At 41.8% G+C, this 18,579-nt stretch overlaps 1 protein-coding gene across 5 annotated transcripts in view; it reads right to left on the bottom strand.

Moving 5' to 3' along the window:
* LOC137431519 (arf-GAP with GTPase, ANK repeat and PH domain-containing protein 1) overlaps positions 1–18,579 on the bottom strand; it is a 709,868-nt gene that overhangs the window by 69,758 nt on the left and 621,531 nt on the right. For 3 of the 5 annotated variants that reach the window (XM_078782192.1, XM_068122904.2, XM_068122903.2), the window contains 2 exons: positions 11,179–11,340; positions 10,227–10,316 (listed from right to left, as the gene is read on the bottom strand). In XM_078782192.1, the coding sequence (XP_078638318.1) occupies positions 10,227–10,316; positions 11,179–11,340 (252 nt within the window). The remainder of the gene's footprint in view (positions 1–10,226; positions 10,317–11,178; positions 11,341–18,579) is intronic. The other 2 variants (XM_068122907.2, XM_068122905.2) reach the window with 1 other exon arrangement.

Genomic DNA, 18,579 nt, shown 5'->3' with positions numbered 1-18,579 from the left:
TCTGTTCGTTCTGTGGCGAAGAAAGGCCGGCACAGTTCGATCGGAAAGATTCCGTGTGTAGCTTGTGTACATAACTCTGATTTGTGCATGGCATCTACACTGACTGACGATGATGTGGGTTACGTGCATGGGCTCCTGTTTACGACGGCTGAGAAAGTGAAGCAGGATGCCATACTCCTATCGTACATGAACATTAAGGCAGCTCAACGCCGTAGGCCCAAGGTGGATGACCCAGCAAGGCAGAAGAGCAGGGACATCGATGTGAAATACTTTGTGCTGACGGAAGATAGACAGAAAGTGCCAGTGTGCAAGGCATCATTCTTCAGCATCTTTTGTGAGTATTTTTCCAGATCTATAAAAATAATTAATGCTCTTTTTTTCAGCGTTTCTGGTCATGTCAGGATGGGTCACTTCTTAAACCCCCCCCCCCCCCCCCCCTCTGACCACAACCACTGCAGGGGCCAGGGCAAGGCACACTAGTTATTTATTTTCATGATGAGAGTGGCCAGTCATTAAATTGTCATGTTATTCTATAACATTATGCATGCATCCACTGCTCTCTGGATCATAATTTCGATTTACATTTTGCAATCTTGTTTGGTTTTCAAAAGCACTGGTTCTTTTCAATGAAGTTTTGTGCTGCAACATGACAGTTTCCATCATGTCCATTGTCCGTCGTACATTTTATTTGGAAAATAATCTTACCTGGTGCTTAAATTGCCAACTGTTTTTTCTGGCTTGCTTCATAATTTTTCATTGTAATTTCAGGTGTAAAAAAAGATCGAGTATCCAACATAGCGAAGTACTGGCTCGAAAAGGGAGTAGCCCGGCCGGAGAATCGTGGCGGTGCCCGCAAGGTCGAGGAGAGTAATGAGAGAAAGGCAGCAGTACGGCAGCACATCAGGTCTTTTACTTGTCGTGCCAGTCACTATGCACGGAGTGGTGCCCCTGGCCGGAAGTACCTACCGACAGATCTCAGTATCAAGAAGATGCATCGATTGTTCGCGGATCAGAATCATGCCCAGATTTCGTACGCATTCTACTACAGTGTCTTCGTGTATGATTTTAACCTTGGCTTTGGACACCCCGCGAAAGATGTATGCAGTTCCTGTGTGAAATACCGTATAAAGTTAAAAGATCCAGAGCTATCTGATGAGGAGAAACGTGAAACATCAGCCATGTATCTCCTCAATCGTCGCAGGGGACGCAAGTTTTACGACATTATGAATGCAGTTGGGGATACCTTCACTGTCTGTTTTGACATCATGGAGAACCTCGTTCTACCCAAATCACCCATTGGACAGACGTATTATTCCAGCCAACTCTATCTGTATGTTTTTGGTGTTGTTCGTCACCGTGGGCGAGGCCAGCCACAAGGGAAGGACATTCATCTGTTCGTCTGGCTGGAAAATCAGAACAGAAAGGACAGCAACATGGTGGCATCTGCCCTTCAGCATTACTTCGGAACTGTAGTCCATGAAGAACTGTCTCAGTTTAAAACACTGACCCGCATAGAACTGCGGCTATTTTCTGATTCCTGCTATGGGCAAAACAAAAATATCAATGTTTTGTCCATGCTCTTTGCATTAAGGAAGCAGAAATTTAGGGATCTGAAAATCGAGTACAACTTTCCGATACGTGGCCATAGCTTCCTCCCTGCTGACCGTGCTTTTGGCCGGATTGAACAGGACATTCGGAAGGACACCATTCTGCTTCCATCTGAGTACCTCGATATTTTACGAAAGCATGGAAATGTTCATGTTTATGGCACTGATTGGGCTTGCTATGATTTCAAGTCCGCAGCGACAGGTCACTGCTCCTCATCCCGTTCATTCAAAATCAGTCAGGCCAGGGTGCTCGAGATAGATGGGGACAAACTTGGATTCAAACAAGTCTACAGTCTTGACTTTTGCTATCACAATGTTTTGAAAAGGGGAAAAAAATGGGAATCATTCAAGCCTGTTCTGAGTCCAATGGTCAACTGCGTGAAGGAAGCTAAGAAAACAGATGTCTTGAAGCTGATCGATGAACTTGGTGCTGGTGAAGGAGTCAGAGAATTTTATGAGAATGCCTTGGCTGATGTTGGACAGAATGTTGGGAGACAGGACTTAGATGAGAGCAGTGATGAAGAATAGAGTTTGTGTGATTCCATGAACCTAGTGCCAAGTGTGGCAGGGTTATCCGATTTCCGCTTATCAGTATTAGTGGAATGTTGCAGAAATCAGTTTCCGAGCTGGACTCCGATTGGGAAATTTTTTGAAAGGTTATTGTGACTGAAATGGGGTGTTCGCCTCCTGATCATCAGGAGGCGAACACACCTTTTCAGTCGGTCAGTGATGTACCCTTTCAGTGCTAGTATAGGCTTGAAAACTGATTTTTGTGATATTCCATTACATGCTCAGCTGTTGTAGGATCTGCTCTCTGACATCATCTGTGACGTCATGTTGTTCGTTATTCATGTTTGTGCATTTGGGGGCGGGGGGGGGGGCAGGGGGGCTGCTCCATAAAGTACACACACACACAGACTGGAATGTTTCAGGATGGCAAACCCCTGTTAAGGCTTGAATGATACTATCATTTTGTCAGTTCTACTTTTGCAAATTTGGTGTACCGGGTGAGGTGACTCTGTGTACGTACTCAATGGACAGCCCCTCAACTTGTGATACTGCCAACACTGCTTACTGCCAGGTTTATGATTCTGATTTTGGAGTGTTGTACTGGCAACTTGTGATGCTGACATACATACTGCTGATTTGTGTTGGTGGATTAGGATACTGCTGATTTGTGATGTTACTTGGGATACTGCTGACTTGTGATGGTGACTTTGGATAGTGCCATGAGAGTGTCCTCGGTGGCTGTGGTCGTCTGCAAAAGATTGATTCTTACCCGTAAATTTATCAGCAACAGAAAACTGACAAAACTGGTTTTGGGGGCGTTGAAGCCTTTTTGGTATTAATTTTATTATTATGCCACATCATACTTGCCATAAGAATGACATTCTGGTCATTTCATAGCATTTTTACTTGTCTAAATGTTAATGTTTCTTTATATGGTAGAAACACTTGGTAAAAAAGTGGCAAAAATAGGTTAAATATGTGGTCAACTTGGGGGTCCTGGCACCAATTAGAATTATTACCATACGTTCTTTAGTTCGGCTATCGCGATTTCGGCTAACGCGCACCGATAGCGGCACCAATTAGGCGCGATAGCCGAGGGTTGGGTGTGTGTGTGTGTGTGTGTGTGTGTGTGTGTGTGTGTGTGTGTGTGTGTGTGTGTGTGTGTGTGTATATATATATATATATATATATATACTGTATATATATATATATATATATATATATATATATATATATATATATATACATATACAGTGAAACCTTGACTTACGAGTTTAATTCGTTCTGTGACCGAGCTCGTAACTCAATTTGCTCGTTTCTCAAAATAAATTTCCCCATTAAAATGCATTGAAATGCTATTAATCCGTTCCAGCCCACCAAAAACCACACCAATTTTTTTTTAAATATACAGTATATATAAAAATATCTCGCGCTTTATATTTCACCTGTATGCAGCATACAAGTTGGCAGGATGGCCTGGACTGGAGGTACGCACACTTGACTCTAAAACTGTCCAGCCTGGGTTTGAATCCCGACCCAGCTATAAGCTATAACCTGTCATGGCGGTGTTTCACAGGCAGGGTGATTCATCAATGTGTGTACCGCTAAACTGGGCGCCCCGTTTGCGTCCCATTAGTTGTTGGATGTTAAGGATCTCACCGTGTCTTCCACAAAGAGAAGGCGAGCTATCGCCGGCACTCTGAACAAGTTGTGGCCTGGCATGCTCTTCTCCTCTGCGTTATTTTGGTTATTTTTGCGTTATATACGTTACGTTATATACACCTCTATATACATTATATACACTCTATATACACCTCTGGCGTTATATACGTCCTCCTCGGCATCTTTTTCCGGAAGAGCCCTGTCTCGTCACAGTTGAAGATTTGCTGGGGGATGTATCCTTCGGCTTCTATCAGTTCGGCAAAAGTTATAATAAAATCTTCAGCTGCCTTCACATCCGAGCTTGCTACCTCACCATGCCTGACGACGGAGTGAATGCCGGTCCTCTTCTTAAAATTATCAAACCATCCCCGACTGGCTTTGAATGACTTCCGATGCCCTTGTCCGTTGATGTTCCCGCCGTCTGCTGCACACAAATCCTCGTAAATGTCTCGGGCCTTCTCACACATGATTGCTCTCGGTCACGGTATCTCCTGCGAGCTGCTTCTCCGTCAACCACACAAACAACAACTTCTCCATCTCTTCATGGATAGAGGCCCGGAGCTTTGAAATAATCGTAACGCCCTTGGCTGGCGTTATAGCCTTTATCGACTCCTTCTGCTTCAAAATCGTACATATCGTAGAAGTACTACGATCGTACTGCCTCACCAAGTCGACAACACGCACACCTCGCTCATGTTTTTCGACGATTGCGTGTTTTATATCCAAGCACATCATCCTCTTCTTCTTCTCAGTACTGCCCTTGGCACTCAATTTCTTAGGACCCATGGTTAAAACTAAGAAATTTTCCAAAATAACCAAAATGCGAAAACAAAGCAGCAGCGATATACGGCAGAGATGCTTGCACGGCAAGATAACCACGTGACCGGAACCCCACCTGGTGGCGGGTGGCGTAAGCTCGTAACTCAGATCTCGGCTCGCATCTCAAAGCAAAAAAACCGCCCCGAGTGACGGCTCGTATCTCGGAAAACTCGTAAGTTGGTGCACTCGTAAGTCAAGGTTTCACTGTATATATATATATATATATATATATAATCGTTAGATTAAATAAGACGCGGACGTAGCTTCAGGACGTCGATCTTTAATTGTCGACAAGCTTGTCGACAATTAAAGATCGACGTCCTGAAGCTACGTCCGCGTCTTATTTAATCTAACGATTATATATTCAATACAAATGAGACGCCCTGCTCGTACTTTGAAGTTTCTACTATTTCTTACAGATATATATATATATATATATATATATATATATATATATATATACTATTATATATATATATATATATATATATATATATATATATATATATATATATATATATATAAATATATATATATATATATATATATATATATATATATAAATATATATATATATATATATATATATATATATATATATATATATATATATATATATATATATATATATATATATATATATATTTCTGTCAGTTGATTGTTTGTTTGACATTTGTATTACAGTGTACAAGAAGGTAGAAATAACTGAATCACATGTTTATCTAACCATTTATTCGGGGGAAAATTATTACGGAAGTGTACCAAGCGAAGGGAGGTGGAGCCAAGAAAAAAGGGAAAAAGGGAAAACTTTCCCGGAAAGTGGATCGGCCGCCGCGGTCCGATCGAGTGGCCGGCACGCTCCCCAGACCTTACACCTCCAGATTTCTTTCTTTGGGGGCTCATGAAAGACCTTGTTGATCGTGAAAAGCCTCGTACCATTCAGGAATTGAAGGCTCAAATCACTGCAAAGTTTGAGGAAATAGATATCGAACTCTGCAAGCGTGTGTGCCACTCTGTGCCTGCTCGGCTGCAATTGTGCATCGATCACGAGGGAGGGCACTTTGAAAATTGCAAGTAAAACAGCTTCGTACACTTCCGTAATAATTTTCCCCCGAATAAATGGTTAGATAAACATGTCATTCATTTATTTATACCTTCTTGTACACTGTAATACAAATGTCAAACAAACAATCAACTGACAGAAATATATATATATATATATATATATATATATAGTGTTGTGGATATGAGGATTGTGTTTTTTTAATTGTTTTATTGTGAACCCTCCTTCCTCCAGTTGTGTATAAAGGTCAAAAGGGCGTCCCGTAATTAGGTCATAAACAATCACGTTTAGCCAATCATAGATTTCCTCGTTGGTAGTTTATTTCCTTATTCTATGTAGGTTAAGGCTGTGTCTTCCATTAATTGACACTCCATTGCACCGAATTCAAATAGATAGATCCCAATTCATTCCCATTCCCAAAGCCCCATTCATAAAGCCCCGATTGCCAACTGCATTCACCGCCATTGCCATGTGCTCCGTGCTCTGTTTGAACAGGAGGGGCGGGGTCGCCGGGAAGAGGCAAGCCCAGGGGCGCGCCACGAGGGGCGGGGCTGTTCAGCCCCATGCCCAAATAAGGGAACAAGCTCGTAGCTCGCCACAAGGGGCGCGCCGTTCGACGCCATGTCCAAATAAGGAGGCAAGCCCGTGGCATTGCCATATAAGGTCACAGAGCACGGGGGGAGGGCGGTACCGAAACCGAGGAGGGCGTGTCACACCGGCGCTTGAGGATGAGATAGGCGTGCGAAGATCGCGCAACGGCAGATGAGTCCTGAAAAAGCACACGACGTCCCCACGGCAGCACGGAGAGCGAACCATTGAGCAAGACTGAGAGAGAGAAACGTGAGGGGGTGCCTGTATTGCGGCAATAGGCCGATACCCTCTAGGCCCTATTGCCGGTCGGTGAGACGCGAGGCTGTGTTTGCCGGGTTTTCGCCTCGACCCCAAAGCGTGGATCGGAACACGTGCTTGGAGCCGGACCTCGACGCCTACCATCTGCCTGGACCCTCCTCTGCCGTCCCAAACCATCCCTGCCATTCCATCCTTCTTGTGTACGTGAGTTTGTTTTGTTTGTCTTGTCCCTGGGTTAAGTAAGACTGTAATAGGTAAGCTAGAATTTTCACTGTGTCTCCTTGATTCCTTCTGTCTTTATTTTATTATCTTTCCTTCTTCCTTGGTTTCTTTGGTCCTGTAAATAGTAATAAATAATAATCGTATTTAAAACCTTTTTGTTGTCTTCTTCTTCTTCTTCTTCTTCTTCTTCACATCAGCGTCGTCTTTGTCTTTTCCAAATTGAATATCTGTGGCACGATTTGGCCAACATTCAGAATCGGGTCTAGTCATTGTTCACGGTTCGGGCCGCGGCGCCATCGGCAAATTAACATCTTATCCGCGGTCCGTAACAAAATATATATATATGCATGGCTCAGATAGTGGGTACACTTTACTATGCTTGCATGAATTCCCCCAGAAAATAAAAATGAGGTGCCTAGATACAAAACTAATTGTCAGATGTGAAGGCAGACACCTTGGTGGACCTGTAGAAACCAGCAATACAAATGATTTTAATTATGATTTTTATAATATGAATATAAGTACGTCAAAAAATGGCCTTTATAATAAAAAGAAATGTTACATTTGTGCTCTTTAAAATGTTTTTCTCATTGCATGTGTCGTTCCTGTTGATTATTTTCAATGTAGTTACTCTTAAAATAAAACTGAATGTCACTACTATGTGTTGATCATGTTTTGTGTTCAACAGTCAAGTTTCCAATGCGTTGTCGGTCCGCCAGAAAAACAAGATTCGCACATAACGCTTGGTGTCCGTTGCAACAGAGAAAATGGGGGAGCCAAGGCCGATATTGTTTCCTTAAATTTCCGTCCCAAATATGGCCTTATTTATTGAAAATAAGTGGGAAAACAAGAAGAGAAAAAGAGGAGGTCAATGTTGTGATCGGAAAATAAAAAATCTGGACAAATAAAATTCTTCGCAATTTTTGTGTCAGCCCCGTCACGTGCGTATCACTCTCTCCTCATCCGAACGATAGATCGCCGTCTTCGGAAAATCATGCTTGTTTACCAAGTTTCCTGCTCGGTAAAAACAATAAGACCACACACGCGCGCTTGCAAACGATCATTCTCCGGCAAGCTCAGCATTCGTCTGCGTGTCCGTGTCTCCTCACTAGCGTGACGTGCGAATCCAAGTTTACAATTTCGACTCGCGGAGCTCGCCGTCGTCCGATCATTCTTCACTTTAACCAGTATTTGAATGTTTTCAGTTGAATAAAGACCTGCAAGGTAAGAAGTATGCATCTACTTTATTACCGAAAGGAAAGTTTTGTTAAAACTCTAAAGAAATTGCATGAATTTTTACGATATATTGTGCAGAAGTTCATGGCTTTTCTGTTTAATTTTCCTCATGCCTCTCTTGGTTGGCTCGTGCTGACGCATGTTACGCGCCATTGTGAGGATCAACATCATCCCGATATTGTTCTCTCCTGAGTTTCTCTCATGAAGTACTGCTTTTCATTTGGTGAGGCAAAAATAATTTGTCTCCATGAATAAAAATGTGTGTTTAGGTAAATTTAAGCTATCATATTCGGCACGTCACGCTGACACCGAAGTTGTAATACCACACATAACTTGGACACGCATCCTGCGATGTCCACGTTATGTGCCGAATGGCTTTCATTTCTATCGGTGAATCTCGAGTAAATGATCAGAATTTGTCCACATTTATTGATTTACGATCACTGTTCATCACAATTTTTTTTTTTTTTTTTTCAGATACTGAATCGAGGCTCGTGAAAGAGCTAACATTTATTTCACAAACAAATCAACCAGACACAAAATATATAAAGAGGGAGCGGAAGACAAGATGGGGAGAGAAGGGGAAGCACACAAACACAACATTTGAGAGCAGGGACATCGGGAGATCTGTGGGAGGGAGAGGGCTTGGGGAGAGGAGGTGTGGGAAGGGGGTGTGGGGGAGAGAAGTATAAAACACAAGGACACTGCAAGGACTTCCAGGAAAGAAGTTGGTATTTCAAAAAAGTGGATCTGGGGTGAATTAGCGGGGGTAGAAAAGATCAAGGTTTTGGATGGGGGAAGATAAGAGATGGTGGTGAACAGCTGTTTTAAAGACCTGGAGGGTGGAGTGGGATTGAAGAGAGTGAGGGAGTTTGTTCCAGAGGCGCGAGAAAAGAGGAATGAAGGAGTGAACGTGAGCAGAGAGTCTTGAGTTTGGCAGTTTAACCATAAGAGGGTTGCAGGCAGATCTTGTGCGACCTGTAGGAATATTTGCTGGACAGAGCCCAGAGAGAGCTGGGGGGGGGGGGGGGGGGGGGCAAAGCCAGAGAGGAGTCGGTAGAAGACGGAAAGACCACCAACCTGCCTGCGGTGAGTGAGTGAGAGGCCCTTGGAGTTAGCTTCATCGCGGGAGACAAACAGATAAAGAGTACAAAGGATATAAAATAGACATGTTAAGATGGTTAAATGCAACAGACTGCAACTTGGTAAAGTTGTTTGGTAGAGTTGTTTCAACACCATATGTGAGGATAAGGTACTGTTATTAATATCTAGCTCATGGTGATGTTGAAATTGGTCATATTAGCCAAAGAATTTCAATTGGGTTAAAGTGCAACATTACAACATCAAGTTTGGTGTCCGAGTTATGTGCACGTCCTCGACACATCTTTTCATGCTTCTGGAAATATATTGACTTTTTAGGGTCCATTAAAATACTTCCAAATGTGTGTGTATTCTCCTATGTCTTTCTAACAATTTTACACTCATTTTGCTGAACACTTTTTTTTTTTCTTCTAAGTACGCATATTGTGTGGTGTTGGCCCATGCTGGTGATATGCACATAACGGTGTCCAAATTTCATTTGCCCAAAATTTTGTGACTGAAGCAAATTTGCTAAAATATTTGTTGAGCATGATGCCCATAGTGATAAAGATTGAGCCTCATATTACATTAAAAAAAAAAAACACACATACTGCAAATAACCGATTAAAGTGGACACCGAGTTATGTGCATATCAAGATAAGCCTGTATCGAGTGTGTTGTATGTCTTCGCTAATAAGTTTTTAACCGAACATGCTGCAGGTCTGAAATTCTAGATTTAGATACTTAAATACACTTACATTAACATAATAGGTTGCATTTTATATTCCCTTGAACAACATATTTTGCCCTTAATGTAACAATGGGTGTACCCACTATCTGAGCCATGCTCATATATAAAAACAGAAATCGGGCGCTACTTTTGACTCACCCTGTATATATATGTCTGTGTGTGTCTTTTTGCCTGGGTGGGATGGTTGGAGGGGAGGGGGTAGGGGGGTGAAGAGGGGACTACAATGACAAATTGTGATTACGAATAGTTACAGTCCTGAAGAGCCATCTCTCAGCTCAAGCCTTGAGATAAGCAATATTTCAAATTCATGCATCAGTTTCTCCTACGAACGAGCATGGGAACAAACGCAAACTGCAAACGCACTCATGCACAACCATATGGGCACATAAGCCGAGCAGACAGAGAGGCAAAGACAAGCAGGACACACCTCTGCTGACGGTGCTCTCCGTGTTTAGGCTGCTGCTGTAAATGTTCCGTAAGCTACCCATTCGGCTTAGTTTCCAAGCCCTACGTTTGGCTGGGTCCGTGCAAGCAGGTGGTGGGAGGGAGAAGGAGAACGAAAAGAAAAATGAAAGCAGCCGGTGAGACAAGCCTGGGGAGAGGAGAGCAGAGCCAATTCCATGATGCAGAGGTTCGAAGACTGAGGTTCCTCGGGAAATAAGTTTCATGAATAGAAGATGACAGGTGACAGAGGGAATGGGGTAAAAAGACAAGAAAAAGGGCATGGCTGCACATTCAAGGAGGGAAGATGCTAACAAAAGGGTTCCTTAGCTGTAGGAACATCAAAGACGATTTCCAGCAGTAAACCAGGAAATCACTTTAAATTTGCAAAAAAAAAAAAGCAAACCAGACAATACATGGGGTTTTGTTAAAATAGGTCTACTGTGGGAAAAATGGAGCAGCAATACATCTACTGATATAATTTAGGAAGCATTCTTTTGGATTAAATTTTACTCTGGAAGAAGCATTAACTGTTCATCATTTATCCTCGTTTCTCGGAACAGATGCTATTCTGAACTGACAAGTAAACAGATATGCATGCAGAACAATGACAAACGTAGCTTATAATGTCAAATAAATCTAAAGTTGCAACAGTTAAACTTGTAAATTGACTTATGGTTATATCTTTGCCATAAAGAGGACAAGAGTGCGGTGATATTATTTTAAACCCAAACACAATAAAAACACACATGACATGAAGACCTCAATAGGCAATTTGATTGCAAACACCAGCAGACTTTCAAACCAAAGTGTAAACGTGGCAGACAATGAGACTGACTCTTTCTAGTTTGTGATACCTGTGTATTATGTGGTGCAGTATTCAAAATGTATATTAGGTAGTACCCAGATTGTTACAAAATAAAAAAGAAGCAACAAACCTTCAGTGCTGGCAAAAAGCCCATCAGCCCTAATGTTTCCACTGCTTTTTTTCCGGCGATGTTTCTTTCGGTTCAAGTGGGGCGATGGAGGAGGTTCAGCGCGGGGACTCAACACGCTCGGGAAGCTTGGGCTTGGACATACAGCCTCAGTCAGTCCATTTGCTGTGACATGGCAAGAAAAGTCAACAGTGGAATGGGGGGCATGAGGAAGGTGGTCATCACTGAACAACGGTATGGGGAAGCAGTGAAGAAACATGAGAAACAAGGAGAGAGAATGAATGGTTCGAAAAGAAAGATGGCAATTTAAAAAAAAAATGAGTAGATGCACAGCAATAAATAAAGAAGGGAAAAAAAAATCAGGTACAATAATATTTGCATGTGTGATTTGAAAAATACATAATTGAAAAATACATACATAAATAGACAAGCAAGTAAGTAAATAAGATAGATATATTGAAGGCCAAAAAAGAAGTACATTTCCAGTTTGCAAGGCAATATTCATATTGCTCGGGATAAAGCATTTTATTTTAAACATCATTGCGTTGCCCACATCTAAAGTTGTGCACAAATGTTATATATTGATAATCCTGAACCTCAGTATTTGATCAGCATGATGCTTTAATATTGTTTTGTGAGGAAATGGAACAGTTTTGTAACAAAAGCGATCTCATTCATGGTTGTTTCAATGTTGCTTATTAATGGTTTAGTATAAATATAAGTTCCAAGAACAACACACAAATGCATCAGGTATTGAAATTTCATTTTAAAAACAGGAAACATTTTAGCAACTAAATCAGGTGACCCCAAATGAGATGTAAAGCTGCAGACTTCCTATCATGTGCTGGAGACAACGATGCCAATAGAAATATGGAGCAAATGAGGGAATGTGCACAGAACAATGTAATACAAGCACAGGCAAACGAACGAGCAAACTTGCACGCTCACATAGGCACATGCAGGCACACGCAATAATGCACAGGTGGGCACATACACAATACACATACTCGAACAGAAACAGACACAGGCACACTATAATACTCAGGTTGGCAAAAATGAATGTTTAAAAATTTAACCTTCCACTGAAATAACTAAGAGTTTAGAAACACCTTACCCCATGCAGTGTTTAAGTATATGTCAATTGAAATAAAATATTGATTTTCAACGTTGCATAAACATTTCCAGAAGTTTAGCACCATTTACAGTCTTGTACACCACCTTATTTAACATGTCCAAGTACTGCTAAATGGAAGCGTTCTGCAAGTGGCAAAAAGGCGATTTGTTTTATAGTGTTCAAGCATATACAGTCGTGGCCAAAAATATTGGCGCCCTTGCACTTTTTTCAAATAACTCACAATTTTATCGAAAAATAAGTTGAAATTGGCAAAAGTATTTGGACACCACAATTCGTCATTTCACTGTTAATATTACAGAGCTTTTGTTTTTTATTGAGAACTTAATATATCCTTTCAAATCAGGAACTATTGTATGAAGAAATTGCATTGACAAAATCATTGATACCCGAGACTTCATATTTGGTAGCACGGCCTTTGGACAAAATAACTAGTCAAGCACTTCCTAGAGCCATGACTGAGCTTCCCACGCCTCTCATCTGGCAGTTTGGCCCACTGTTCTTGTGCAAACTGCTCCAGGTCTCCCAGATTTGAAGGGTGCCTTCTCCCAACTGCTGTTTTCAAATCTCCCCACAGATTTTCAATGGGATTTAGATCTGGATTCATTGCTGGCCACTTCAGAACAGTCCAGCATTTTGTCTTGAACCATTCCTGGGTGCTTTTTGAAGTGTGTTTGGGGTCATAGTCCTGCTACAAGACCCATGACCTTCGACGGTGACCCAGCCTTCTGACACTGGGTTGAACATTGTTCTCTGTCTCATCTGTCCAAAGGACAGTCTCCCAGAAGGATTTTGGCTTGTTCAGGTGTGTTTTGGCAAACTCCAGTCATGCTTTCTTATGTCTCCCTCTCAGCAGTGGGGTCCTCCTGAGTCGCCTACCAGAGAAAAACCTTTCATTGAGTTGGTGACGGATGGTGCGAGTTGAAACTGTCATACCTTGTGTCTGAAGGTAAGCTTGAATTTGTTTGGCAGTTGATCAAGGTGCTTTCTCCACCATTCAAACAATCATTCGCTGCAATCTTAGATCAACTTTTCTCTTGTGTAGTGCAGGGCCGTATGTATCCAAAATGGCTCCCGTGGGCCGTTCATGTTTATTTCCTAATTTCTACTGGAATCTAATCTACGATGACCACTGAATCAAAAAAACATTGGCGCCAATTTTTTCGAACACTTTTTCCCGCCTTTTTGTGCATATGAACTATGACGCCATAGAATACACATAAAAAATGCAAAAATTAGCATTTTGGCTGTCATCTACAATGCTATTTTAAATTTTCCTGCTCTCATACATACATTATGGTGTCAATACCTCTAGTTTAATATTTATCACATATAAACTAGGAAAAAAGCATGTCTCAATCATCGTTTTGCTTTCTATTCAAGTACGATATGTCATACCTTTTAAAAGCCTATGGAAAATGTTCATGCTTCCGTTTACATAAAGGTATTTCCTTTGCTTTTGTTACTAAAGTCTTGTGCTGGGGTTTTCAATATATCTTCATTATATTCAAGGGGACCTATCAAACCATCATATGCAAATTAGTTATGATGTCATAGTAATATAGTGTTCACCATGCATTTGATGTATGCAATAATGCCATAATACATGAAATGGTTTTAAAACAAGGAAACCAAAAATAAGTACATGGACATATCTGGAGCTGACCGCATGAGCTACGTTTCAAGAACATCATCATCATCATCGTCACTGTCGTCACCTGCAGTATGTATGTTAACAATTCTGTTCTCACAAGCTACTTCACAGGTACACATATCTGTGATGCATTTGAGATTGTGCTTCCGACATGAGCAGATCATCGTAGAGCAACTTCCTTTACATCCACATTTGACTAGTTGAAGCACAGCCTGAGGTGCTGGCAAAACTGTTGTTGGTACAGGAAGAAGCCGGTCACCTTCCAGACGCCATTCATGAGAAGTTGGTGGAGGTAGAGTTGAAGATGAAGTGCCGCATTGTTTCCATATCATGGTGACATAATTTGCTCTGTTGATCTTCTGTACTAGGGTGGCCTTTATAGGGGGCAATTTCTCATCTGTGTACTGGCGCTTACTGAAGAGGAACCAACGCATCTCGTTCACAGAAGAGATTGTTGTGCCAGCAACGTAGAGTTGACATACGTAGCGCTCCAATTCACTGACGTCATCTTCCTGTATGCTTGGAGTGTTTCCAAGGTTGCCAAATGCTCTAACAATATCACCATCGGCTTTCTGCAGTGTATTCCAGCAGGAAATTTTTGATTTCCCGCAGAATGTGCCAGTCTGGTCACAACCACTTAAGACGTGGAAGCCAGGGAGTGCAGAAGCTTTCTGACTGCCCAGGGCATCATATAAAAAAACCAAAAAAAAAAAACACCTTTAGAGGCCATTTTTCCCCGCAAAGCCGGGGTTGGCCTTTTTCGGGAACCGTGGTTGTTGTTGGTTTTTTGGTCCCCTTTTTGAAGCAATGTTTTACGGCCGGATGCCCTTCCTGACGCCAACCCTTTTTGCCGCCTTTAACGACAAACAGGGAATTACCAGTGAACTGGTACTCAATTAGCCGACCTCGGAAGGATGACAGGCTGAGTCAACCCCCCTGGCGTTAATTCAGCGATCGACCGGGATTCGAACCCAGGATCCTAGGATCCTAAGCCGGCACCCTAGCCGCTAGCCCAACACCAGGGTTGTAAATATATATATAGGACCAGCATCATATATAGGACCTAAATCAATAGTTCGCCGTAGACCACCTGTTCCAACAAGCATCGATGTTGCAGGACACAAGTCCTTGTAGCACCACAAGGCGAGAACTAACACATCTGTATCCGGACTCTGAATGCAGATCGACGTGGCCCCCCTCTGCGAAGCGTCAAGAGCATGAAGTAGCATTCTTGTATCTGCCTCCTCTTGAGTACTGTTCAGATGATCTAATATGAGCTTGTTTGATTTGCATTCCTCACTGAGTGTTGTCACATATATCTTCTCAGATTCCTTGCGATGCTTCAAGATGTGTGATGCTAGATAGAGAGTGAGTCTTTGCTTGTTGTCTTGGTTGTTCAGCAATTGCTTTAGCGTCACCTTTTCAAAGATTGCCTCATCGGAGATATTGTAAGCAAGGCTTCTATGATCTCCTAGGCGCAAATTGCGTGTTCTTTCCTTCAGGGAGTTAGGAATGTCATATCGGTCAAAAACAACATGAACTTCATGAAATCCTTGAGATTTGCAATCGAGGACATGCAAAAAGTGATTGGCGAGATCGTAGCAAGTTTTGACCCATGTAGGTTTCCCCATTGACTGGACCACGGCCATTCCATCAATGATTGTGACTCTGCCATGCTGTGTTTGCTCTCCTTGTGCAACAACAAGCTGCTGTTGGTCAGGCAAACGTTCCAAGATAGTCATCAGCTTACTTTTGGCAACACAAGACCGCAAGATACCATCAAAAGTGAAGAGTGAATGAGGATATTCTGCAAACTCAAACTCACTGATGCTCTCCTTCAGGTCAATATCTGGCCGTGACAGTATCACAACAAGGAGGCGGGCGAACAGTGCTCTTTCATTCTTAATTGCTGTAACAGCGACAGCTTTCTTGCTCTTCTTAACCATTCTTGCTGTCTTCCAAGTCTTGAGATTTGCCTTCTTCATAGGACTCCAGATATTCAGCTCTAGGTTTACAAGACGCTCTTGAACAAATTTCTCAAACATCTCTTCTCCAACACTATCTCGCTGTATTACTGCCTGTTTTACTACCTCTGGCATGATCGCTTGTGTGACGATGTTGATGAGCTCATCATCTTCAATAATGAATGGATCATTCACTTTCAGCACCTCTCTCAATTTGCCTACATTATCCTCATACCGTTCCAACTTAGCATCTGACAAATCATGATGCCTTACTGATCTCTGGGAGACTTTACCCACCAAATGTTCAGCTTCATTGACCAAGCGACTTAGCTCAGGTGCAATCAGAAACCATCTGGCCATAGCTGCCGGTTGCTGTGTTAGCCCTTTCAAACCTCCAAGGATCTTCATGACTTTGTTCTCCTGTTCAATGCCATGATCTGGGCCTATTGCGCAGAAAGGGCCTTCATTTTTGTAGACGCAGAAGTTGCCAGCCATGAATTCTGTATAGATATCGGGATCATTTGTTTCCAATTTCTCCATCTGTGCCAAATACAGTGGAACCATGCGGGCATAGTTTTGTCTATCATGTGTGAAGAAATACTTACACAATGCTCTAAGCGATTCTAGATGCAATTTCCAATTGCCTTCCCGTGTTGCACGAATGAACATCCATATCCAAGCCACAAATTTCATGTAATCTCTGGCAAATTTGAAAGTAGGATGACTTGTTTCCATCTTTGCATCAAATTCATTCAGCTTGTCCATTAAAGAGACATCTACCACAGCTAGTAATTGCTTGTGTCGGTTGTCTAATTCATCATACTTGCGCTCTTGACATGCTGAATTGACCATTGATGCAGCCACTTGAAGGTTATCATGAACCAAGGTTATCGTATCGGCCGTTAATCGGACGCTTTTGGGCCCCAACGTCGGCTAATTCAGATTTTTCGAGTATGTCTGGACGTGATAAACAAAGAGCACAGTTCGTAGATCATAAATCCATTAGTGCCGTGGGCATCGGGTGACTGGGTGCGGCGTAAAAGGGATAACAAAGTCGAGTCCTTACGCTATTATTATATAGATAAGATACTGAATACAGACAATGTCTGCTAAAATCTATGCATAGGGTCCACAAAATTAAATTTGTATCATATTTTGCAAAGAAAATTTACATCGTTTAATTTTTATTTACGAATTATGACGTCATACCTAATTTGCATAAAAAAATATGCAAACATACTCGAAAAAATTGGTGCCAAATTTTTTCCCCTTACTCACATCATAATTAATGATTTCCCGCAAAGAATACAAAATAAACATCAAAATCCCACGGGATTACATACGCTCCCGAACGAAGGTAAGCTTGAATTTGTTTGGCAGTTGATCAAGGTGCTTTCTCCACCATTCAAACAATCATTCGCTGCAATCTTAGATCAACTTTTCTCTTGTGGCCACATCCAGGGAGGTTGGCTACAGTGCCATGGGCCTTAAACTCCCTGGTGGACATACGGTGGACATGCGTGGACACAGAAACATCAAGGTCTCTGGAGATGGACTTGTAGCCTTGAGATTGTCCATGCTTGGCTACAATCTTGTGCCTGACCTCCTCAGACAATTCTCTGGTTTTCTTTCTTTTCTCCATGCTCATTGTGGTACACACAGTGACAAAATGACTCCTTTTCTCCTTTTCTCTCTTCAAACTGGTTGAATGAGTGATTTTTATATTGCAGGCAACTGCAAGTCATCATAGATGAGTTCAATTCCAAAGTAAAGGAGAATCACCTGCTTGAAATCTCATTATTTCTAACAATTTCTGAAAGGTGCCAATAATATTGTCCGGGCCATTTTAGGATTTCTGTGTGGAATAAGCTAAGATTTAGTAATTGTTTCAGCTTTTTTTTGTTTTGTTATACTGCAAACCAAAGAAATACATATGTGGATACCAAAATATTTTTTATTTCAACAATTTTCTGAAAGAAATGGTGCATTATTTGAAAAAAGTGCCAATATTTTCGGCCTCGACTGTGCAGTGTCGTCCATAAGTATTGGTGTAGTGCCCTCCATAAAAGTGAAGTCAAATTTATTATTGCTATGTACTCAAGAAATTTGGATTTTGAGATCAAACTATGAATATCAGGCAAGAGTACAGGTCAACTTTTATTTCTTGGTATTTCTATGCATAAATGTTTTACCATTGTAGAACAATAGCACTTTTTATGTTCATTTCCCCTCCTCCCACCCCCATTTTAGGTAAGTATACATATTGGAACAGATGAACCTAAGGCAAAGACTCTTTGGTAAAGGTTTATCTTGGTCTCATCTGTCCATCAAACTTTGTTCCAGAACACCACTAGCTCACCTCTGTACTTCTTGGCAAATTCTAATCTGGACTTTCTATCTTTGTTGATTACTAGGGCATGCCCGTACTATATATATATATCTAAAATTATATCCCCCCCCCCCCCTCTATTTACATGAAATGGTTTGGTCCAAAGCGAACGGCTTGCGAGTACGGTGACAATCCCCCCCCTCTATTTACATGAAATGGTTTGGTCCAAAGCGAACGGCTTGCGAGTACGGTGACAATCCCCCCCCCCTCTATTTACATGAAATGGTTTGGTCCAAAGCGAACGGCTTGCGGAGTTTGGTAAAGA

Source organism: Myxine glutinosa, chromosome 7 (genome assembly GCF_964187855.1).
Source record: "Myxine glutinosa chromosome 7, kmMyxGlut1.1, whole genome shotgun sequence".
NCBI classification, from domain to species: domain Eukaryota; kingdom Metazoa; phylum Chordata; class Myxini; order Myxiniformes; family Myxinidae; genus Myxine; species Myxine glutinosa.
This window is presented reverse-complemented; position numbering and strand designations above follow the sequence as displayed.